The 22,881-nt window shown below is 35.9% G+C and overlaps 1 protein-coding gene across 3 annotated transcripts in view; it reads left to right on the top strand.

Annotated features, from left to right (window-relative positions):
• TPR (translocated promoter region, nuclear basket protein) overlaps positions 1–22,881 on the top strand; it is a 64,493-nt gene that overhangs the window by 26,085 nt on the left and 15,527 nt on the right. For all 3 annotated transcript variants that reach the window (XM_049634060.1, XM_049634062.1, XM_049634063.1), the window contains exons 26-40: positions 4,142–4,345; positions 4,665–4,849; positions 5,526–5,673; positions 9,531–9,668; positions 9,766–9,897; positions 10,938–11,068; positions 12,256–12,466; positions 13,588–13,731; positions 14,062–14,260; positions 15,163–15,368; positions 15,575–15,636; positions 18,308–18,516; positions 19,305–19,577; positions 20,434–20,582; positions 21,216–21,299. In XM_049634060.1, the coding sequence (XP_049490017.1) occupies positions 4,142–4,345; positions 4,665–4,849; positions 5,526–5,673; positions 9,531–9,668; positions 9,766–9,897; positions 10,938–11,068; positions 12,256–12,466; positions 13,588–13,731; positions 14,062–14,260; positions 15,163–15,368; positions 15,575–15,636; positions 18,308–18,516; positions 19,305–19,577; positions 20,434–20,582; positions 21,216–21,299 (2,475 nt within the window). The remainder of the gene's footprint in view (positions 1–4,141; positions 4,346–4,664; positions 4,850–5,525; positions 5,674–9,530; positions 9,669–9,765; positions 9,898–10,937; positions 11,069–12,255; positions 12,467–13,587; positions 13,732–14,061; positions 14,261–15,162; positions 15,369–15,574; positions 15,637–18,307; positions 18,517–19,304; positions 19,578–20,433; positions 20,583–21,215; positions 21,300–22,881) is intronic.

Raw genomic sequence — 22,881 nt, forward strand, 5'->3', positions numbered from 1 at the left:
GGTTGTTCTTTTTTAACTTTTAAGGAACCTGTACATTTTTCCAGAATGGCAGAATGGTTGTACTTTTCCATCAGCAGTGTAAAAGGGTTCCCCTTTCTCCTCATCCTCGCCAACACCTGTTGTTTCCTATGGTGTTAATTCTAGCCATTCTGACTGGTGTGAGGTGATAGCTCATTGTAGATTGGGGTGTTTTGTTTTGTTTTGTTTTGTTTTGTTTTGTTTTTGAGAGCGAGAGAGAGCACGCAAGCCAGGGAGAGGGGCATTGGGGAAGAGAGAGAATCCTAAGCAGGCTCCACACCCAGGACAAAGCTGGACGGCAGGGGTCAATCTCAGGACTGTGAGATCTGGACCAGAGCTGAAATCAAGCACTTAACCTACTGAGCGACCCAGGCTCCCCATCATTGTAGTTTTGATTTGTATTTCCTTGATGACGGGTGACATTGAGCATCTTTTCATATGTCTGTTAGCCATCTGGCTGTCTTCTTTGGAAAGTGTCAATTCATGCCCATTTCTTTTTTTTTTTTTTAATTTTTTTTTTTTTCAACGTTTTTTATTTATTTTTGAGACAGAGAGAGACAAAGCATGAACGGGGGAGGGGCAGAGAGAGAGGGAGACACAGAATCGGAAACAGGCTCCAGGCTCCGAGCCATCAGCCCAGAACCTGACGCGGGGCTCGAACTCACGGACCGTGAGATCGTGACCTGGCTGAAGTCGGACGCTTAACCGACTGCGCCACCCAGGCGCCCCGATTCATGCCCATTTCTTCACTGGATTATTTGTTTTTTTTGGATGTTGAGTTTGTTCTTTATATGTTTTGGATACTAACACTTTATCAGATACGTTCTTTGCAAGTATCTTCTCTCATTTTGTAGGTTACCTTTTAGTTTTGTTTATTGTTTACTTCATCGTGCAGAAGCTTTGTATTTTGATGAAATCTGAAAAGTTTATTTTTGTTTCTGTCTCCTTTGCCTCAGGAGACATATCTAGTAAGAAATTGCTACAGCCAATGTCAGAAGAGGTTCCTGCCTGTTCCTCTAGGATTTTGATGGTTTCTGGTCTCACATTTAGGCCTTTTATCCAGTTTATTTTTGTGTTTGGCATTAAGAAAATGGTCCAGTTTCATTCTTTTGTGTGTTGCTGTCCAGTTTTCCCAACACCATTTGTTGAAGAGACTTTTTTCCTTAGGATATTCTGTCTTACATACGTCTGGGTTTTATTCAGTTCTGTTGACCTATGTGTCTGTTTTTGTGCCAGTACCATTATGTCTTGATGACTATAGCTTGAAATCCAGAAACGTGATGCCTCCAGCTTTGCTTTTCTTTTTCAAGATTGCCTTGGCTGTTTGGGGTCTTTTTTAGTTCCATACAAATTTTGGGGTTATTTGTTCTAGATCTGTGAAAAATGCTGCTGGTATTTTGATAGGGATTGCATTAAATGGATAGGTTACTTTGGATAGTATAGACTTTTTAACAATATTTGGTTTTCTAATCTGTGAGTGTGGAATGTTTTTTCTTTTTGTTGACTTCTGTTTCTTTCATCAGTGTTGTGTAATTTTCTTGTTTTCACAGTACAGATCTTTTACCTCTTTGGTTAGGCTTATTACTAGATATCTCAAGGTTTTTGGTATAGTTGTAAATGAGAATGATTCCTTGATTGCTCTTTCTGTTGCTTCATTATTGGTGTATAAAAATACAGCAGATTTCTGTACATTGATTTTGTATCCTGAAACTTTACTGAATTTGTGTACCAGTTCTAGCAATTTTTGGGTGGAGTCTTTTGGGTTTTCTATATAAAGTATCATGTCATCTGCAAATAGTGAAAGTTTGACTTACTCCTTGCCAATTTGGATGCTTTTTATTTCTTTTTGTTGTCTGATTGCTGTGGCTGGGACTTCCAATACTATATGTTAAGTAACAGTGGTGAGAATGGACATCCGTGTCTTGTTCCTGACCATAGAGGAAAAGCTCTGTTTTTCCCCATTGAGGATGATATTAGCTGTGGTTTTCGTATATGGCCTTTATTACGTTGAAGTATGTTCTCTCTGTCCTTACTTTGTGGAGGGTTTTTATCATGAATGGATGTTACACTTCATCATATGCTTTTTCTGCATCTGTTGAAAGGAGCATATGGTTTTTACCCTTTTATTAATGTGGTGTATCACATTGATTGATTTGCGAATGCTGAGCCACCCCTGCAGCCCAGGAATAAATCCTATTTGATCACAGTGAATGATTCTTTTAATGTACTGTTGGATTTGATTTGCTAGTATTTTGTTGAGAATTTTGCATCCATGTTCATCAGGGGTATTTGCCTTTTTTAGTGAAGTCTTTGTCTGGTTTTGGAATCAGAGGGTAATGGTGGCATCATAGAATGAGATTTGACTTTTTCCTTCCATTTCTATTTTTGGGGACAGTTTGAGAAGAATAGGTATTATTAACTCTTCTTTAAAAAAAATTTTTTTTTACATTTATGTATTTTTGAGAGTCAGAGAGACAGTGTGAGCAGGGGAGGGGCAGAGAGAGAAGGAATCACAGAATCCAAAGCAGTCTCCAGGCTCCAAGCAAGGTGTCAGCACAGAGCCCATCGCGGGCCCAAACCTACAAAACATGAGATCGTGACCTAAGCCGAAGTCGGACACTTAACCAACTGAGCCACCCAGGCACCCCGTTATTAACTCTTTAAATGTTTGGTAGAATTCCCCTGGGAAGCCATCTGGCCCTGGACTTTTCTGTATTGGGAGATTTTTTATTACTGATTGAATTTCTTTGCTGGTTATCAATCTGTTCAGGTTTTCTGTTTCTTTCTGTTTCACTTTTGGGAATTTAATCTTTCTAGGAGTTATCCATTTCTTCCAGGTTGCCCATTTTGTTGGCATATAATTTTTTATAATCTCTTAAAATTGTTTGTATTTCTATTGTGTTGTGATTTCTTTCATTCATGATTTTATTTGGGTCCTCTTTTTGATAAGTCTGGCTAAGGGTTTATCAATTTTACTAATTTTTTCAGAGAACTAGCTCCTAGTTTCATTGATCTGCTCTGATATTTGTTTGTTTGTTTATTTCTCTGTCATTTATTTCTGCTCTTTATTAGTTTCCCTTCTGGCTTTGGGCTTTATTTGTTCTTCTGGCTCCTTTAGGGATAAGGTTAGGTTGCATTTTGGGGATTTTTCTTTCTTCTTAAGATAGGTCTATATTGCTGTGTACTTCACTTATATGATTGCTTTTGCTGCATCCCAAAGATTTTAGATCATCATGTTTTCATTTTCATTTGCATCCATGTATTTTTTATTTCTTCTTTAATTTCCTGGTGGACCCATTCATTGTTTAGTAGGATGTTCTTTAAATTCCATGTATTTGTGGCCTTTCCACAATTTTTTCTTATGGTTGACTTCAAGTTGCATGGTGTTGTGGTTGGAAAATACGCATGGTGTGTGGTGGTGTGATCTCAGTCGTTTTATACTTGTTGAACCCTGATTTGTGATCCAATGTGTGATCTGTTCTGGAGAATGCTCCATGTGCACTAGAAAAGAACGTGTATTCTGCTTTAGGATAAAATGTTCTGAATATATCTGTTAAGTCCATCTGGTCCAGTGTGTCATTTAAGTCATTGTTTGCATGTTGCTTTTTGCTTAGATGACCTGTCCATTGATGTAAGTAGTTAAAGTTCTCTATGGTTATTATATTATTATCAATGAGTTTGCTTATGTTTTTTATTAATTGTTTTATATATTTGTATGCTTCCATGTTGGGGGCATAAATATTTACAATTGTTAGATTTTCTTGTTGGATAGTCTCCTTTATTTTGATATAGTGCCCTTCTTCATTTCTTGTTACAGTCTTTGGTTTAAAGTTTGGTTTTAACTGATACTGATAGAAGTATTGCTATTCCGACTTTCTTTTGACTTCCATTTTCATGATAAATGTTTCTCCATCCCCTTACCTTTCAATCTGCAAGTGTCTTTAGGTCTAACATGAATTGCTTATAGGCAGCATATTTCATTAAATAGATACAGCGTAACTTCTAAGTATTTTATTTTGGTACATTTAGATTTTTAAAGAATGTAATGTGCATCTTTTCAGAAAATACTGACTAGCCTTATGAGTTTTTAATCTTGTGTCAATGGGGAAATAATTTCTTACAGGCTAAAATAGCTGTGGAAGCTCAGAATAAGTATGAGAGAGAATTGATGCTCCATGCTGCTGATGTTGAAGCTCTACAAGCTGCCAAGGAACAGGTTTCCAAAATGGCATCAGTCCGTCAGCATTTGGAAGAAACAACCCAGAAAGCAGAATCACAGTTATTGGAGTGCAAAGCATCTTGGGAAGAAAGAGAAAGAATGTTAAAGGTATTATTATACATCATGATAGAGTATTCTGGAGAATTTAAAGGTACGGGGGTTTTTAAATATACAGTGATTGGAAAATCTGCTGTTATTGTTTTTTATTTATTTATTTTGAGAGAGAAAGAGAATAAGCTGGGGAGGGGCAGAGAGAAAAGGGGACAGAGGGTCCAAAGCAGACTACTTGCTGACAGCAGAAAGCCTGATGTGGGGCTGAAACTCATGAACCATGAGATCATGACCTGAGCTGAAGTCGGATATTTAACCGACTGAGCCACCCAGGTACTCCAGAAAATCTGCTATTATGATAGACTCTTGTTTACAGGATGAAGTTTCCAAGTGTGTGTCTCGCTGTGAAGATCTAGAGAAACAAAACCGATTACTTCATGATCAAATTGAAAAATTAAGTGACAAGGTTGTTGCCTCTGTGAAGGAAGGTGTACAGGGTCCCTTAAATGTCTCTCTAAGTGAAGAAGGAAAATCTCAAGAACAAATTTTAGAAATTCTCAGGTAAATCCAATAATATTCTTAATGCTTTATTTTGTGGTATACCAAGCACTGTGTAATGTAACTATAAATGCATAAATTAGGGAAGTGGGGGTTATCTGCTATTTATTTATAAAGCTCATTCCATTCCTATTGGCCAACAAACCCACTTCTACCCTATCAGCAGTCACTTTTGACATTTAGACATAGGCCACGTTAAAGATATGACTTTAAGTTGAATCTGATAGTAAGAACTTGAGCGAGTTCTTTGAAAAACTAAATGCCTTTCAATTTTTTTTTTTTTTTTGATGTTTATTTTTGAGAGAGAGACAGACACAGAATGAGAGTGGGGGAGGGTCAGAGAGAAAGACACAGAATCCAAAGCAGGCTCCAGGTTCCTAGCGGTCAGCACAGAGCCCAACCCGGGGCTCAAACTCACAACCTGTGAGATCATGACCTGAGCTGAAGTCAGCTGCTTAACCAACTTAGCCAGCAGATGCCCCTCAATTATTTTTTTAAAGATACACATTTCTGAAGCCATTGTCTATAATAAAAAGCATCTCTCGTTACTTATTAATGAAAACATGTAAAAATAGTTACTAACGTGAATAGATTTGTCATCTTAAAGATTATCCAAGTTTTAAAATGTTGTGTTGGTGGCATTTTTTTTACTCAAATAAAATTTTATATATTCCTGTAGGTTTATACGACGAGAAAAAGAAATTGCTGAAACCAGGTTTGAGGTGGCTCAGGTTGAGAGTCTGCGTTATCGTCAAAGAGTTGAACTTTTAGAAAGAGAGCTGCAGGAACTGCAGGATAGTCTCAATGCTGAAAGAGAGAAAGTCCAGGTATGTATCCCAAGCTTTAAGAAAGCAGTTATTAAATCAAGAGAGCACATTTCAGTTTCTTGAAACGTAAAATTTAATCTGAAATAAGCGTTTTTCCTACACTCAACAGATTATTAAATGTTATTAACTAGTGATACAGTGTAATGGTAAAAGACTAGTGGCAATCAGACTGCCTCGTTTAAAAAAAATTTTTTTGATGTTTATTTCTGAGACACAGAGAGACAGAGCATGAGTGGGGGAGGGGCAGAGAGTGGGGGAGACACAGAATCCGAAGCAGGCTCCAGGCTCTGAGCTGTCTGCACAGAGTCTGAAGCGGCGCTCGAACTCATAAACCGTGAGATCATGACCTGAGCCGAAGTCGGTCGCTCAACCGACTGAGCCACCCAGGCGCCCCTAGACTGCCTGGTTTTAAATTCTAGCTTCATACCGTTACATGTGTGTCTTGGGTATATTATTTTCCCTGCTCTTAAATTTTCTCATCTGTAATATTGGGATGATAATAATAAGGATTAAGTGAGTTCAAGTACGGGAAGCATTTAGAAACATGTCTGGTGCATGGTGAGTGCTTAAGTAAATTTCAGTTCTCTTTTTTATTATTATAGTTGTCATGTATGTCAGTAATTATTCTGGGATAAAATTGTGGGTAGAAACTGCTACAGAACATTTTTTCCTCAGCAAGGGAGCAAAAAATAGTCAAAACTGTCAACCAAGAAAGGAAAAGAAGTTGCTGAGGTGAATGGATGGTCACAGCAAAAGCTCAACTCCTTAACCCACGCTACCACCCAGAAGCTTACAATTGCATGTGCTCATTCTAAGGAGATTCAATAATAGAACTTCACATCTGGAAGGAAGGAAATTATGACCTTTACTCATTTATCTTCTTTTAAATGATAGTTGGAATGGCTGTTAGACAAAAGCCATCCAACCCCAGGGGAAAGTGAGTAGATTTATGGGGTTTATATTTTCATACAGAAATGAAAAGTTTCAGAATTATATCTTGACAAAAACCCATTCAAATATATCTCATAACATATAAAACCCTCCAATCAGTGGCATTAACATTTGGAGGAAAAAAAAACAGAATCAGGATTTTTAAAAAGATGGCATATTCTCTCAGTGTTCCTTCCGGCAAATAATACTAGAAAATGCCCAACCAACAAAGTTAGATGGGAGAACCAGCTTTTACATACAATCGAAAGAGTCAAGAAATATCACACGTTATATAAAAAATAATACCCAAACATGAACAGTGTAGGTTGGTAACCCTGTATCATAGCTTTTTTTTTATGCACACTTTTTTTTTTACTATATTAAAAGGCAATAGTCTGACAATAAAAAGGCTGCTTATGAAATACTGTTATATTAAACTTTACTTACAGGATGTTAAATCCTTAGAAGTAAGGATTTAATTAAATTAATGGAAACATCAATTGCTCTTCAGATTTGAGAGTTGCTGCTTCAAAAGGTGGTTTTACACGAACACTGAATTAAAAGAAACAAACTTTAGAACACAATGAATTGCTTTAATTTCAGTATGCATCCACATCTCAGCAATCAGTGGTCCTGAACAGAAAAGTGGAAAACGACAGCAATTTGCCAGGAAATCAGGCCCACCAATATCAGGGATCTGCTGTGTGCATGTTCTTTCTTAATCTCTGCTGAGAACCATGAGAAGCAGCAGCACCAAAAGCAAAGTATGCACCGAATTCAGGGTTCTTTTTGTTCCATTTGTCAGATTGCAAACGAGACCCAGATGGATTGCAAGGATCAATTTTTAAAAGCTAATGCAATTCTAGGAAAAGAAAACAACTCATTCAGGGGGATTGTGTGTGCTTGTAAGTGTCTTCTGTGGCCTTTCTCCAAGTTTAACCACCAACAAGAGTGAGGGCTGGCAGGTTTGAGTACCCTTGGTGACTGTTACTTTCACTTTGTCAAAACCTGAACTAAAAAAAATCCACATCATTTGGGGCACCTGGGTGGCTTAGTCGATTGAACATCTGACTTCAGCTGAGGTCATGATCTCGTGGTCATGAGTTCGAGCCCTGCATTGGGCTTGCTGCTGTCAGCCTGTCAGAGCAGAGCCCACTTTAGATCCTCTGTCCTCCTCTCTCTGCCCCTCACCCACTTGCGCTCTCCCAAAAATAAATATTAAAAAAAAAAAAAATCCCACATCATTTAATAATGAAAGCCAAGTACGGCAGGGCTGAGGATCCAATATTCATTATCAAGCTGGTGGAGAGAGAGTAAATGTGGTTCCAGTACTACACAAGGGAAGTCTGAAATTCTCTCCAACCTTACCTGATGGCTTCTAGCCAAAGCAAGGAAGTGTCATGGAAGGTGTTCAGTGGTGATAGTGTAAAAATGCACTTGAGGAAGAGGAAGGAAAACACAGTCCTCAGTTAAGGTTGGGGAGAAGATATGGGAAAACCCTGAATTTGTCCCCAAAGGCCATTTTCAGAGGGGATTAGAGGGGGTGCTGTCTATGCTTCAGTCAAAGGTGGTAGTAGAAAGTGAAGAAAGGACAATGGATTGGAAGTGGGGGGGGGGCATCATCTAAGATTTTAAAAAAGAAACCAGAGATGCAGCTAGAGCCCCCTCCCCCACCACCGCACATACCAGTAGTCCCACAGGCTCCGACCTGAAACCCCCACTCCTCTAGCAGGAGGGCTGTTGCAGGCCATGTAATCAGCAGAAGGTTATTGTGTGATATGTCTTTTCACAGTTGAGTTAGATGGGCCCCACCGGTTACGATTGGAATCAAAGTATACTTTCTTGATGCCAGAAGTTCCACTATGTGGACGGTGGTTATGTTTGACAGGATTTGTTAGAGCATAACATATATTTCAAATGGACAAAAAAATTAGAATTGCTTACAGTATCTTAAGATAAATTGCTTTTGAATGGGAGTTTCCCTTTTAGTACTTTGAGATCTACAAGACATATCTAGAAAATTAACTACTGTGAAAAACGAAGACTGCTTAAATCAAGGCGGCAGGGCGAGGAGGAGGAAGGCCTATGGTTTTTCTTTTTGATTGACTGCTATAACACTATCCTTTGACCCGAGCCATAGCTTTAAAAATGGTGAGGAGGGGCGCCTGGGTGGCGCAGTCGGTTAAGCGTCCGACTTCAGCCAGGTCACGATCTCGCGGTCCGTGAGTTCGAGCCCCGCGTCAGGCTCTGGGCTGATGGCTCGGAGCCTGGAGCCTGTTTCCGATTCTGTGTCTCCCTCTCTCTCTGCCCCTCCCCCGTTCATGCTCTGTCTCTGTCTGTCCCAAAAATAAAATTAAAAAATGTTGGAAAAAAAAAAAAATTAAAAAAAAAAAAAATAAAAATAAAATAAAAATGGTGAGGAAATAAAGTAACATGTAAAAGATGGATAATTACACCCAATGAGAACAGAACAGAGAAGTTCGTCACCGTTGAAGAAATATTCAGGAGAATTGCTCAAAACCAAAGTGATGAAACAACTGAATGAAATGAAGAATTTCTAAACAGTGGGGAACATGGTGGAGGGGGAATAATATCATTTTAGAACTATTAATAAATTCAGTATACCAAGAAAAAGAATAGAGAAAGATTAATAGATAATAGAGATCTGAATTAATGTTTTTACCCAGTGTTAGAACTGATTATTTATTAGTGGGATTTTTATCTTTTTGTTTTCATCCCTATAATTTTAAACTTGTAGTTAGCGTGCATCACAGAAAAATAAACATGTACAACTTTCAAAAATTTCCATTTAAAAGCTGACATTTAAATCCTTTTTACTTTTTGTAGGAAAGATTAGAACTGGTAGGAAAAGATAAGTCTTCACCTACCGTTGGATGTTGTTATACACGTGTGTTTGAAATCTTTAGGTAACTGCAAAAACAATGGCTCAGCATGAAGAACTGATGAAGAAAACCGAAACAATGAATGTAGTGATGGAGACCAATAAGATGCTAAGAGAAGAAAAAGAGAGGCTAGAACAGGATTTACAGCAGATGCAAGCAAAGGTTTGGAACTTCCTAATCAAGAGTAAACACATGTCATTTTTAATAATGTTAGAGTTTTTACATCAGATGTTCAAAAAAATACTGACACTATTTTCAGGTAAGGAAACTGGAGTTAGATATTTTACCCTTACAAGAAGCAAATGCTGAGCTGAGTGAGAAAAGCGGTATGTTGCAAGCAGAGAAGAAGTTACTAGAAGAAGATGTCAAACGTTGGAAAGCACGTAACCAGGTAAATGCAATTAAACATGGAGGTGTTGATTTTTTAAATAATAGGACAACATTTAAGAGGATGAGAAATGGCTAATTTATTTCTTTTAATTCCAAATTTACGCTTTTCCTGTATCTAAAATATTTTTGTACATGAAAAAAATGAATTTATCTAGCTGATTGAAACACTTTAAAAAGACTTGTTCACTGAAAACTTTTTGGGGGGACAAAACTGTATAATTTTGATTAGAGGGTTAGAAACTCCAGCTCCATATTTAAACAAAAGATTGGAAATCTGCCTTGCCAGATAGTAGTTATGCAATTTGTGAGAGTTCCTTAATATTTCCCAGCCACTTTTCATTTTACAAAAAGTTTAATAAATGTAAAGCAGTTCACTTAGCACCTGGCTCCTAGAAAATGGTCTAGAATAGTAATTGTTATGATCTGAATAGGGTTATAGAATTTTAGAGCCCATTTTTTCCTGTTTTTATCACACAAGCAATCTGAAAAGTAAGAAAGGAGGGTGATCTTCCCAAATCTAGATATGTTCCTGGTAAACTTCACTGCACTCTTTCCTGACTCAATGGAATCAGTTAAATTTAGTTTATTTTTATGCAGTTGTAATGATTTATAGACATTTTTTCCTTGTAAATGTCATTTTAATGAAAGTGGATATTTAATATTAAAAGCTTATAATTTCATATTTTTAAGTTGTAATGATTTATAGACATCTTTTTCTTGTAAATGTCACTTTAATGAAAGTGGATATTTAATATTAAAAGCTTATCATTTCTTTAGATTCATTTATTTGACTTGTTTGTAACTATTTTGAAGTATTTGTTTGCAGTTATAAAAAAATAATGCATAATGACATTTATTTCCCTTTCCCATTTTGGCTAGGGATTTTAGGTAAATAAACTAAACCTTCAATCTTATTTTATAGTTTGGTACTTGATCACCATGTATAAGACAGCAAGCATAATTAGATATGCTGCTATTTTATTATAGTACATTAGTTTCATAAAACCTATATAACCATATTATGCGTTTTTGCTATTCTAGCATCTAGTAAGTCAACAGAAAGATCCAGATACAGAAGAATATCGGAAGCTCCTTTCTGAAAAGGAAGTTCATACTAAGCGTATCCAGCAGTTGACTGAAGAAATTGGGAGACTTAAAGCGGAAATTGCAAGGTATATGGAGAGAAATCTTAAATTGTATATTAATATATGAAATCTTGAGTTTATTTCTACTCTTTATATATTGACTGCCCAAGTGCTTCCTGAGTTAGAAAGAATGAAAAGTGCTGCAGCCTTTACATGTGGCTTTCCCTTTATTACTTTATGGATCCAAGCAAGCAGTAATTTAATTTTATGCCTTTATGTATATGATTATTACTTTTTAAAAATCTACATTTTTGGTATGAGTCTAAACCTAAACGTATTTATTTTCTTAACAGTTGATAACTTTTGTAAGCAGGTTTTTCTTCTTTTGGTTAGCATTTATTTATGAGTATTTTGAAAGTGTTTAATAAAGAAAGTTTTTAAATAAGAAATTTTTTAAAATGAACTTACAATGAACTGGTGCCTTTTTAAAGTTAAGAAATTAAAAATTGGGGCGCCTGGGTGGCGCAGTCGGTTAAGCGTCCGACTTCAGCCAGGTCACGATCTCGCGGTCCGTGAGTTCGAGCCCCGTGTCAGGCTCTGGGCTGATGGCTCAGAGCCTGGAGCCTGTTTCCGATTCTGTGTCTCCCTCTCTCTCTGACCCTCCCCCGTTCATGCTCTGTCTCTCTCTGTCCCAAAAATAAAAAAAAAATTAAAAAAATTAAAAAAAATAAAAAATTAAAAATTAAAAATTAAAATTAATGTTTCTGACATCTTTTTTAAGTTTAAATTTTAGTGTTATTTATTTATGTTAGCTCCTACTTCTGTAATACTTGACAGCTTACAGATTTTTCTCATGTATATTCTTTTGTTTTATAGCAGTCTGGCATTTTAAGTAGGAGAGATAATAATTAGTACTTAATGGGGAAACTGAGTTTTAGAAAGGTACCCAAGATCACAGGTAGTAGTTGTTAAACCCATACTCTTAATTCAGGTCATGTGATTTCAGATTCAGTTTGATAAAGTACAGGGGTTTGCAGACTATAACCTACATGCCTGTGTTTGCATGGCCTGTAAACTGAGAGATTTTCACATTTTTAAAGTACTGTAAAAAAGGAAGGACATGTGACAAAGACTACATGTGGACTACAAAGCCTAACGTATTTACTCAACACCCAATATAGTAGAAATTATATATTTTAGTGTCAGGCAGAAGTGGATTAAAATCTGTGTACTAACATTTGATTATTTTCTCCTTTATTTTTTTGTTTGTTTAGATCAAATGCATCTTTGACGAACAACCAGAACTTAATCCAGAGTCTAAAGGAAGACTTAAATAAAGTAAGAACTGAAAAGGAAACCATCCAAAAGGACTTAGATGCCAAAATAATTGACATCCAGGAAAAAGTCAAAACTATTACTCAAGTCAAGAAGATTGGGCGTAGATACAAGACTCAGTATGAAGAACTTAAAGCACAACAGGATAAGGTATTTTGAAGTAATTTTCTGTATGTTTGTATGTTTGTATATATAATTTTTGATATACACAACTTTGTTTTATACACTTTTACTCATGTAATAAGTTTTCTTTATAATTTTTATTTATTGGTTTTTAGATTCTGAACATAACTGTAAGTTTATATATGATTATTTGGTTTAAGATATCTCTTTAATTTGCCTCAAGTTACACTATAAATTCATGAAGAAATTTTAGTAAATGCTTTGTTATTTTAGTTCAGTGTTCCAACTTCAAATATTTTCCTTTTTCAGACCTGTTCTTGTAACTTATTGCTGACTAAAATTGTGTATATAAAAAATGATAGTTCTTTATAATTAATCAGACTTTATTACAGTTTTACATAGGTAATGTATATTAGCCACCTTTCAAAAGGAATTGTTTAGTTCTTGTAACATTTTGAATCTGAATTAATTCCCAGAAGTAAAAACAAACGTATGTTAACTTAAGTATATATTTAGCACCTGTTAGATTAGAAAATGTATTTTGAAAATCCAAAATGCAGGATGCCTGGGTGGCCCAGTCAGTTGAGCGTCCCTCTCTCGATTTCATCTCAGGTCATGATTCCAGGGTCATGGGATTGAGCCCCATGTCACGCGCCATGCTTAAGATATTCATTCATTCACTGATTCATTCATTCATTCTCTCTCTCCCTCAACCCCCTCCCTGTCCCTCTATCCCTCTCCCTGACCTAGACTTGCACATGTGTACTCTTTCTCTCTCTCAAATAAAAAAATAAATAAAATGTAAAAATGTCCAAAATTATTACCCCTTAGTATTGACTGCATTAGCACTTGAGTGCTATTTCACTTAATGGGTTATTGTGAAAATATATTTGTATGTCAGAGATCCATCGATAGTGCAGCATCATTTTGATTAGATGGCTATTATCCAGTTGTATAGAAGACTCTAACTTGCTTAACTAATACATCTTCCTTTCAGACATTAGAGTTATTCCATAGAAAATTCACTTATGAATACCTTTTAAGGTAAATTTCTTTGCATAGTTGTGATTATTACCTTAGATGAACTTTTGGAAGTGGAATTATTGAGTATAAATGTGGAAGTATATTATTACTGTTTGTCATCTTAGGCCATGGAGACCTCGGCTCAATCTTCTGGAGACCACCAGGAACAGCATGTCTCAGTCCAGGAAATGCAGGAGCTCAAAGAAACCCTCAATCAAGCTGAAACAAAGTCAAAATCACTGGAGAGTCAAGTAGAGAATCTGCAGAAGGTATGACTGAGAGTAGTGAAGAGTGTATGTGTCCCTAATTGTTTCCTTGTTAAATACTTGAAATATGTGTTAAACACTGACAGTTTCTCTTGTCATATGGAAGCATTTTTATTATCTTTTTTATGGATATTTATCTTTTATACGTGAATGACGTGTGTGTAAATAGTATCTAATCGTCTTCAGGTATCCACTTGAATGGTTTGACCACATTTTACATTTATATTTCCATTTAAATAAGCAAATTAATAAGTTTTACATGTTAAGTCTGCAGGGTGTACAGTTTATATTGGTATAATTGAATTACATGAATACTTTGCTTTCCTTTAAAAGACATTATCTGAAAAAGAGACAGAAGCAAGAAATCTACAGGAACAGACTGTGCAGCTTCAGTCTGAGCTTTCACGACTCCGCCAGGATCTTCAAGATAGAACCACACAAGAGGAGCAACTCCGACAGCAGATAACTGAAAAGGAAGAAAAAACAAGAAAGGCCATTGTAGCAGCAAAATCAAAAATTGCGCATTTAGCTGGTAAATTTCTGTATATGCTAGAGTTTGTACTTAAATATTAGGTTGATTTCTCTTAGACACAAAATTAGAACAGTCTTAATTTTCAAATGATGAGGATGTCCCTGATCTATTTATGAAGTTTTTCCTAATTTTTGGCTGGTAATAGGAAGTACTGTGGTCCTTCTCCTTTATTGTGTGTCTGTTTCTGCCATCTGTTGGGAGATCCTTTGGGTCCGCTGTGTGCTTTGTCAAGAGGCCTTCTGTAAATTCCTAGATAGCATTGACTCTTACTAGCCCACTGATTTTTCTGTGCCTTACTTTTCTGGGGGCTCCTCCAGCCCTTTGTGGAGAATATCACGTCCGATTTGTGAAGGACCCAGTGCTGGAATGCTTGGGAACTAATTGCACTTTGCTTGCTGTTCTGCTTAGTGGGTAAATAAAATGCCCAATCATCTGGGTTTTATTGTAAGCAATTTTTTTAATGATCTGTAATATAGTGTCCCAGCAACTTATTTCATTAAAAAAAAGTAAAGTTACCTGATTATTTTTAAGTATGTTATAGGTTGTATGAAATGAAAATTTTGGAATTTATAACCTTGTATTTTAGTAATGTATTGAAATATTAAAAGCTATATTTATAAAAGGACTTACACTGACTACAGTTTATGCTGTATCCTTTATCTTTATGAGATCTTAGAGATAGTTACACATTTTTATGGTACAGTATTTTTTATATTGGAGTAGTAAATATAGATCTATGTAGATGTTTATTTATTCAGATGTATTGTGTATTAGAATTAATTGTAGATGTTAAAGCTAAGGAATAGAATCTGATACAACCTTTGTGTACCTATGAAATGCATAAAGGTTCTTTACTTCCATTGCTTGATTATAATAATAGAATCATGTGATTTCTTCTTTAGGTGTAAAAGATCAGCTAACTAAAGAAAATGAGGAGCTTAAACAAAGGAATGGAGCCTTAGATCAGCAGAAAGATGAATTGGATGTTCGAATGACTGCTCTTAAGTCCCAGTATGAAGGTCGAATTAGTCGCTTGGAAAGAGAACTCCGGGAGCATCAAGAGAGACACCTTGAGCAGAGAGATGAGCCTCAAGAACCTACTACTAAGGTAGTTAGCTAATTCTGTGTAAATGACAAATCATTTTGTCCTTGTACATTGTGCTTGAAGGTGTCTGATGATTTAGAGGCCTTTATCAGTAAATTTTGGCTAAACGAAGTATACAGAGAGAATTAATAAAAGTAAAATATTTTGATGGCATTGTTTAGTGAACTCTTGTAGCGTAGACAAAATAATCCATAATTTTCTTTTTATAGGTCCCAGAACAGCAGAGGCAGATCACATTGAAAACAACTCCAGCTTCTGGTGAAAGAGGAATGTGAGTTTTAGTTCTGTCACAGTTTATCTGTTTTTATTTCTTTTAAAGTTCAGGCAAGAGTTAGTGATCTTGGAGGAGAAAACAAATCTATATTATAAAATTATGTACTAAAGAGCTGTTTATCTGTACAAAACTGCATCGTGTAGTTGCAACTCTTTTTTCCAGGACTCTTGTTTTCAGCATCCTTTCAGTCCTCTCAGGTAGACCTTTGTGACAAGAGAAACAAGATTATCTTTTATCTTTTAGACTTCAGCAAGGCTACTGATATTCTCTGTGATGTTCTGTGATAACAAATTTCAGAGGCTAGGCTAAGACCTGAGTTCCGTGACAAACAGAACACTATCAGGATGCAAGATCGTGTAGAGCATTTACTGTAGTTTTTAATGCTTAAATTCAAAACTTTTTCACTAAGACTTTTGAAACACTTAGTGAACAAAAAATACAGAATTGCACTCTATAACTTTTTTTTTTTTTCAAGGTTGCCAAAAGTACCCAAAGCAGTGTTAGGAAAAACTGAATACAGGGTCTGAGCTCATACACAATTGTACCTACTAAACACTCCCTTGAGGAAACACATAGTGCTCTTTATTATTATTATTATTATTTATTTTAATAACAGCTTTATTGAGATAAAATTAAACCCCACAATTCAGCTACTTCAGTGTACAACTTGGTGTTTTTTGTTTTTATTCTTTTTAATTCCAGTGTAATTAATATACAGGATTGTATTAGTTTCAGGGATACAATATAGTGATTCAACAATTCTCTACCTTAGTTATTCATCACTACATAAGTGTACTCTTCATCCCCTTCATCTGTTTTACCCTCCTACCCTGCCACCTCCCCTCTGGTTCTCTATATTTAAGAGTCTGTTTTTTGTCTCTATTTTCCTTTGTTCATTTATTTTATTTCTTAAATTCCACATAGGAGTGAAATTATATGGTATTTATCTCTCTCTAGCTGACTTATTTCACTCTAAATCCATCCATGTTGTTACAAATGGCAAGATTTCAGTCTTCTTTATGGCTGAGTAATATTCCACTGTGTATATATACCATATTTCCTTTATTCATTCATCTGTTGATGGATACTTGGGGTGCTTTCATAGTTTGGCTAATGTAAATAATGCAGTAAACACAAGGGTGCGTATATCTTTTCCAATTAGTGTTTTCATATTCAGTGGGTGTAAATACCCACTAGTGGAATTACTGGATCATATGGTAATTCTATTTTTAATTTTTTGAGGGCCCTCCATATTGTTTTCCAGAGTGGCTACACCAATTGACATTCTTTTTTTTTTTTTTTTTTTTTAGTTTTTTTTAACTTTTTTTTATTTTTGAGAGACAGAGCATAGTCAGGGGAGGGGCAGAGAGAAAGGGAGACACAGAATCCAAAGCAGGCTCCAGACTCCAAGCTGTCAGCACAGAGCCCGACACGGGGCTCGAATTCACAAACTGCGAGTTCATGACCTGAGCCATTGTCGGACACTTAACTGACTGACCCACCCAGGCGCCCCAGTTCACAGTCCTATCGGCAGTGCATGAGTGCTCTCTTTTCTCCACATCCTTGCCAACTCTTGTTATTTTTTGTCTTTTTAATACTAGCACTCAGATTTGTATGAGGTGATATCTCATTTTGATTTTGATTTCTATTTCCCTGATGATTAGTCGTGTTAAGCACTTTTTCATGTGTCTGTTGCCATTTGTATGTTTTCTTTGGAGAAATGTCTGTTCTTGTCTTCTGCCCATTTTTTAATTGAATTATTTGTTTATGTGATTTGGAGATTAACTCATTATCAGATGTATCATTTACTAATATTGTCTCCATTCAGTACAGTGTCTTGGTTTTGTCGATTGTTTCCTTTGCTGTGTAGAGGGTTTTTTTTTTTTTAATTTCTATGTAGTCCTGATAGTTTAACTTTTTGGCTTTTGCTTTTCTTGCTTCAGGAGACATACCTAGAAAAATGCTGCTATGTCCAATGTCAGAGAAATTACTACCTGTGCTCTCTTCCAGGATTTTTATGGTTTCAAGTCTCATATTTAGGTCTTTATTCCATTTTGAGTTTATTTTTGTGTGTGGTATAAGAAATTCATTATTTTGCATATAGCTGTCCAGTTTTCTCAACCATTTGTTAAAGAGACTGTCTTTTTCTCTGTGTGTATTCATGCTTCCTTTGTTATGGATTAATTGATCATATAATCATGAGTTTATTTCTGGGCTTTCTATTCTGTTCCATTGATCTTGTGTCTGTTCATGTTCTAGTACCATACTGTTTTGAGAACTGCAGTATATCCTTTTTTTTTTTTTTTTTTAAGAGTTATATGAGAGAGAGCATGTGCATGTGAGCAGGGAGGGGCGAAGAGAGGGAGAGAGAATCCCAAGCACGCTCCATCCTGTCAGCCCCATAGAACCTGACTCAGGCCTTGATCCCACATCCCTGGGATCATGACCTGAACCAAAGTCAAGAGTCGGATGCCTAACCAGCTAAGCCACCCCAGGTGTACCTGCTACAGTGTATCTTGAAATCTGGGATTGTGGTACCTCCAGTTTTGTTCTTTATCCAGATTACTTTATGTGGCACTTTTTGTTTTGATAGAATATATGTACTTTATAAGAAGTATTTATAGTAACTTTATATGAATCATTATTCTTGCATTTTCCCCTGTGTAAGTGCCAGCACATCAGACCCACCAACAGCCAATATCAAGCCAACTCCTGTTGTGTCTACTCCAAGTAAAGTGACAGCTGCAGCTATGGCTGGGAATAAGTCAACACCCAGGGCTAGTATCCGCCCAATGGTCACACCTGCAACTGTTACAAATCCTACTACAACCCCAACAGCTACAGTGATGCCCACTACACAAGTGGAATCACAGGAAGGTAAGTAAAATAATAAATCTGATCAGACTGACTACTCATTTAAATTTATTATGAGAAGATAACAGTAAGTTCAAGGATAAATAAGGCTTCCACTAAAGCTAAAGACAAACATATAGTAAAAGTGGGCAGTTAATATTTTCAAGTGTGTGCCTCCCAGGATACTTGTTAATGCAGTGAATTTCCTTCCTCCTTCCTTCCCTTTCTTTCTGCTTTGTTTTTTTGGTTGTTGTTGTTATTGTTTTTAAGCTGAAGGAGGAGGAAAATAACACACCTATAAGTACATAGCATGTTTTTCTAAGGCCAACATATTTACTTCTAATGGCTTAGGAAGATGATATGAAAGCCACCTTGGAAAGCATACTAAACCACTGGTTCAATGCAGACACCACTCTTTCACTGAAACTGTCTGACCATTTCAGTATTTTCTTCACTTTGTTCCCATGGCTAGTTTCTTACTCATTACTAATAATAAAACTGTGTAATTTGTCTTTGATCTTCTTAATTTATCTTATTTGGTTATGATTTAAATAAAATCATAGATGCAAAGAGTTTCAGAGACTTATTTAATTCAACCACCAAACTGCACACTACCATGTCAGTCACATAGGCAACACAAAAATGCAGAATACATTAATTACCTTTACCCACACTGTTTTTGCCTAGTGAGTGGTGAGAGATACATACACAAATAACTGTAAAATGTTACCTGTAACATAGTAGGGAGGGAAAAATCCAAGTTTGCTAAGAATAGGAAACTTCATATATTAAATATTATAATTATTTTTCAGCGATGCAGTCAGAAGGGCCTGTGGAACATGTTCCAGTGTTTGGAAGTGCAAGTGGTTCTGTTCGTTCTACTAGTCCTAATGTCCAGCCTTCGATCCCTCAACCCATTTTAACCGTTCAGCAACAAACGCAGGCTACAGCTTTTGTGCAACCCACCCAGCAGAGTCATCCTCAGATAGAGCCTGCAAATCAAGAGCTGTCCCCCAACATAGTAGAAGTTGTACAGAGTTCGCCAGTTGAGCGGCCTTCTACTTCCACAGCAGTATTTGGCACTGGTAAGCTTAATTTCATTTATTTTGTTTTAATTTTTAATTTTTTTTTGATAATTTTAAAAGCAAGTTAGAGTAGACCTGTGCATTGTATTTTCTTGGATATGATACACATCTTGAGTATTCTTTGTACATACTTGTTTTCTAAATGGGGTTAAGAAGGATGAATGGATTCCTAACACTTCATTTCGTGTTTACTACTAGATCACTCATTTTTGTCATTAAGATCTTTCTTCTCTTCCAGTTATTTTGACTGGTTTTAAAGGTGATACAACCCCATAACATTATATGTAACTTAATACAGGTCCTGAGAGGAAAAAAACATGTAGGAGACCATATAAGGATTTTCAAATCTAAACAAACAGTGTAAGTTTTTTTATCCAAGGAGTCTTGGATTTTATAGCAATAGAAGGCCCTATGTAAACTTTGTGAATAGCAGTTATACATCAGTACACCGTGAATCAAATGCATTGCTGTAAAAGTTGATGGGGTTTATTAACCACATTTAAGATTGATAGTATAAGACCATTGATTGAGAGCAGGTGTGTGGAGGAGAGTAAGAGGGAGAGGGAGAGAGAATCTTAAACAGAGTTTGGAGTGCAACTCTGGGCTCATCTCACAACCATGAGATCATGACCTGAGCTGAAATCAAGAGTCAGACGCTTAGCCAACTGAGCCACACAGGCACCCCAGTTACTCTTTGCTTACACATATATTAGCAGGAATAAATTACGTTGAACTGTTCAGTTAAGTGTTTACTGTATCTTTCTTCAGTTAAACGACCAAAATGTTTCAAAAACTAACTTTGTTTAATTGAGTTTGTTATCCTCTAATTCAAGATTTTAATTATGTAATTTCAAAGTTTCGGCTACCCCAAGTTCTTCTTTGCCTAAACGGACACGTGAAGAGGAAGAGGATAGCACCATAGAAGCATCAGACCAAGTCTCTGATGATACCGTGGAAATGCCTCTTCCAAAGAAGTTGAAAAGTGTTACCCCTGTAGGAACTGAGGTAAGTCTTTCAGTCACATTATTAGGTGCATGGACCTGTTGGAGCCAAAATCCATTACTTGGAAAACTCTTGTTGAACTTACTGCAAAGCTTCCACTGGCAGCTCAGGTATTGTTGCTTTGCCAACATTTGTTTATAATTCTTGGCATATGTTTTGACTGAATTATTTCCCATTTCAATTAAAAAAAGACAGTTATAAAAACTTAAGTTGTATTCCATTTCAATGGAATGAATGGTTATTTTTTCTAATCAAAGAATAAGGAGTTTATCATCTCATGGACATTTTAAACTGTTACCTGCCATCTTTTTCTCAGATTAACCAAAACTGTGTTCCTTTATTTTCTTTTGTTGAAGCTAAAATTGTAATGAATTAAGTTTTACCCTGAAACATTAAAACTACTAAGTTAATTTCATTAGCATGTATTTAATTAGTGTTTATAAACTTGTTTATACTGAAGAGAACTGTGGTTGGTTATATCATATAAATGTAAGAGCATTTCTGTTGTATGTATGTAATGTAAGAGCAGCTTCATAAAATTATAGATTTAAGTTTTTATTTTGGGAAAACTAGCTGAGCAGGTGACTCTTCATCTAGTGAATTGATCTGGTTAACACACTTTGTATTATTATTCAGGAAGAAGTTATGGCAGAAGAAAGTACTGATGGAGAGGTAGAGACTCAAGTATACAACCAAGATTCTCAAGATTCCATTGGAGAAGTAAGTAAAACATTTAAAGTAATAAATTGTTGCATTTCATGAATGAAATCAGCTTTGACAAATTGTAACAGATACTGTTTTAGGTACTATTACTTTTCTTTCATCCCTCTGCCACAATAATTGAGAATTCGTAATATAGTAATATTAATAGTTTAACAACTGATAATTAATATAATTCCTTACTGTGCATCCCAAGTGTTCTAAGAAATTAGCAGTTAATAGCCAATTTAATCCTCAGCAGCCCTATTATATGATGCTCAGGTAAGTAACATACTCAACTTCTGATAGCACTGGAGCTGGGACTTAAACTTAGGCTGTCTAGTTTCTAGTTATACTCCTCAGCTTGAAATAGTATGTTCTGTCTGGATAAATTTTTAGGATCATTTATTCTAAAATTATCTATATAAAATTAAGGGATTGTTTCAAGCAGATCATAAGCAACCATAGATTGCAAGTGAATTTTGGTTTCTTAGATGTATTCATTTTTAAGTTAATTTTCCCTATTTTCCTTAATTAAGGCAGAAAACTAAACCTTAAAGATGAGTGCATAGTACTCTAAATGACCTCCATTTCACGTGTCTTTCAGAGTGTCATATCTGAAAAGCATAATAACAGTTTTGAAATAATACTTGAATTTCTAATTTCTTGCCACACTTGGTCAAATTATACTAAAGTCTTCTGTACAAAGTTTTTTCTTGAGATTGGCAAAATTGCCTGTGACTCAGAAGTACCATTTGGCATTCCATTCCACTTTTAGCATTATCTACTAATGTGTAACAGTTCATTTTTCTGGTTTTCTGACATTGAAGCAGATGTTCTTTGTAAGCATTGCTTTTCTTGAAATAAGCCTGTCACTTTGAAGCACATTTTTAATTATACCATAAATTACTCATTTTTTCCCATGACAGCAAATATAATCTTTGTGAAGGAATTCACAAGACATTGCTTTGGGCTTGTATAAAAAATAGATTTTGCTGAGTGCTTAACCAAAAAGTAGTCATTTAATTTTTTATAGTAAAGAACAAAAATAAAGCTTAAATTACAGTTGATTTCAGAGACTAACAAGATAGAATTGTGAGGGTGAATTAAGCAAAGAATTATATTCACGTCTAATGTCTTTAACATGGTTTGAGAACAGTATACTGAGTTATTAGGGATAGAAGCACCTTTGTAAAAAAGACCATAATAATAGGGGTACCTGGGTGCCTCGTTCAGTTAAGCATCCGACTTTGGCTCCCATCATGATCTTGTGGATCATGAGTTCATGCCCTGCGTCAGGCTCTGTGCTGACAGCTCGAGGCCTGGAGCCTGCTTCGGATTCTGTGCCTCCCTCTCTCTCTGCCCCTCCCCCACTCATTCTCTCCCTCTGTCTCTCTCTCTCTCCCTCAAAAATAAGTAAACATTGTCTTAAAAAGGCAGCTGTTTTAAAAAAAGACAATAATAATAGCTTATTTTGTTTAGTGTGTTTTCCAAGCTATTTCTGGTTTGGGGAATAATTTTTTTTTTATAATAATAAGTTGTAAGCCTGTGAATATTTTTTTTTTTTTACTTTGGTCTGCAACTACACTGTCAACTAACCACA

The sequence above is a fragment of the Panthera uncia genome, chromosome F1, assembly GCF_023721935.1.
Source record: "Panthera uncia isolate 11264 chromosome F1, Puncia_PCG_1.0, whole genome shotgun sequence".
NCBI lineage: Eukaryota > Metazoa > Chordata > Mammalia > Carnivora > Felidae > Panthera > Panthera uncia.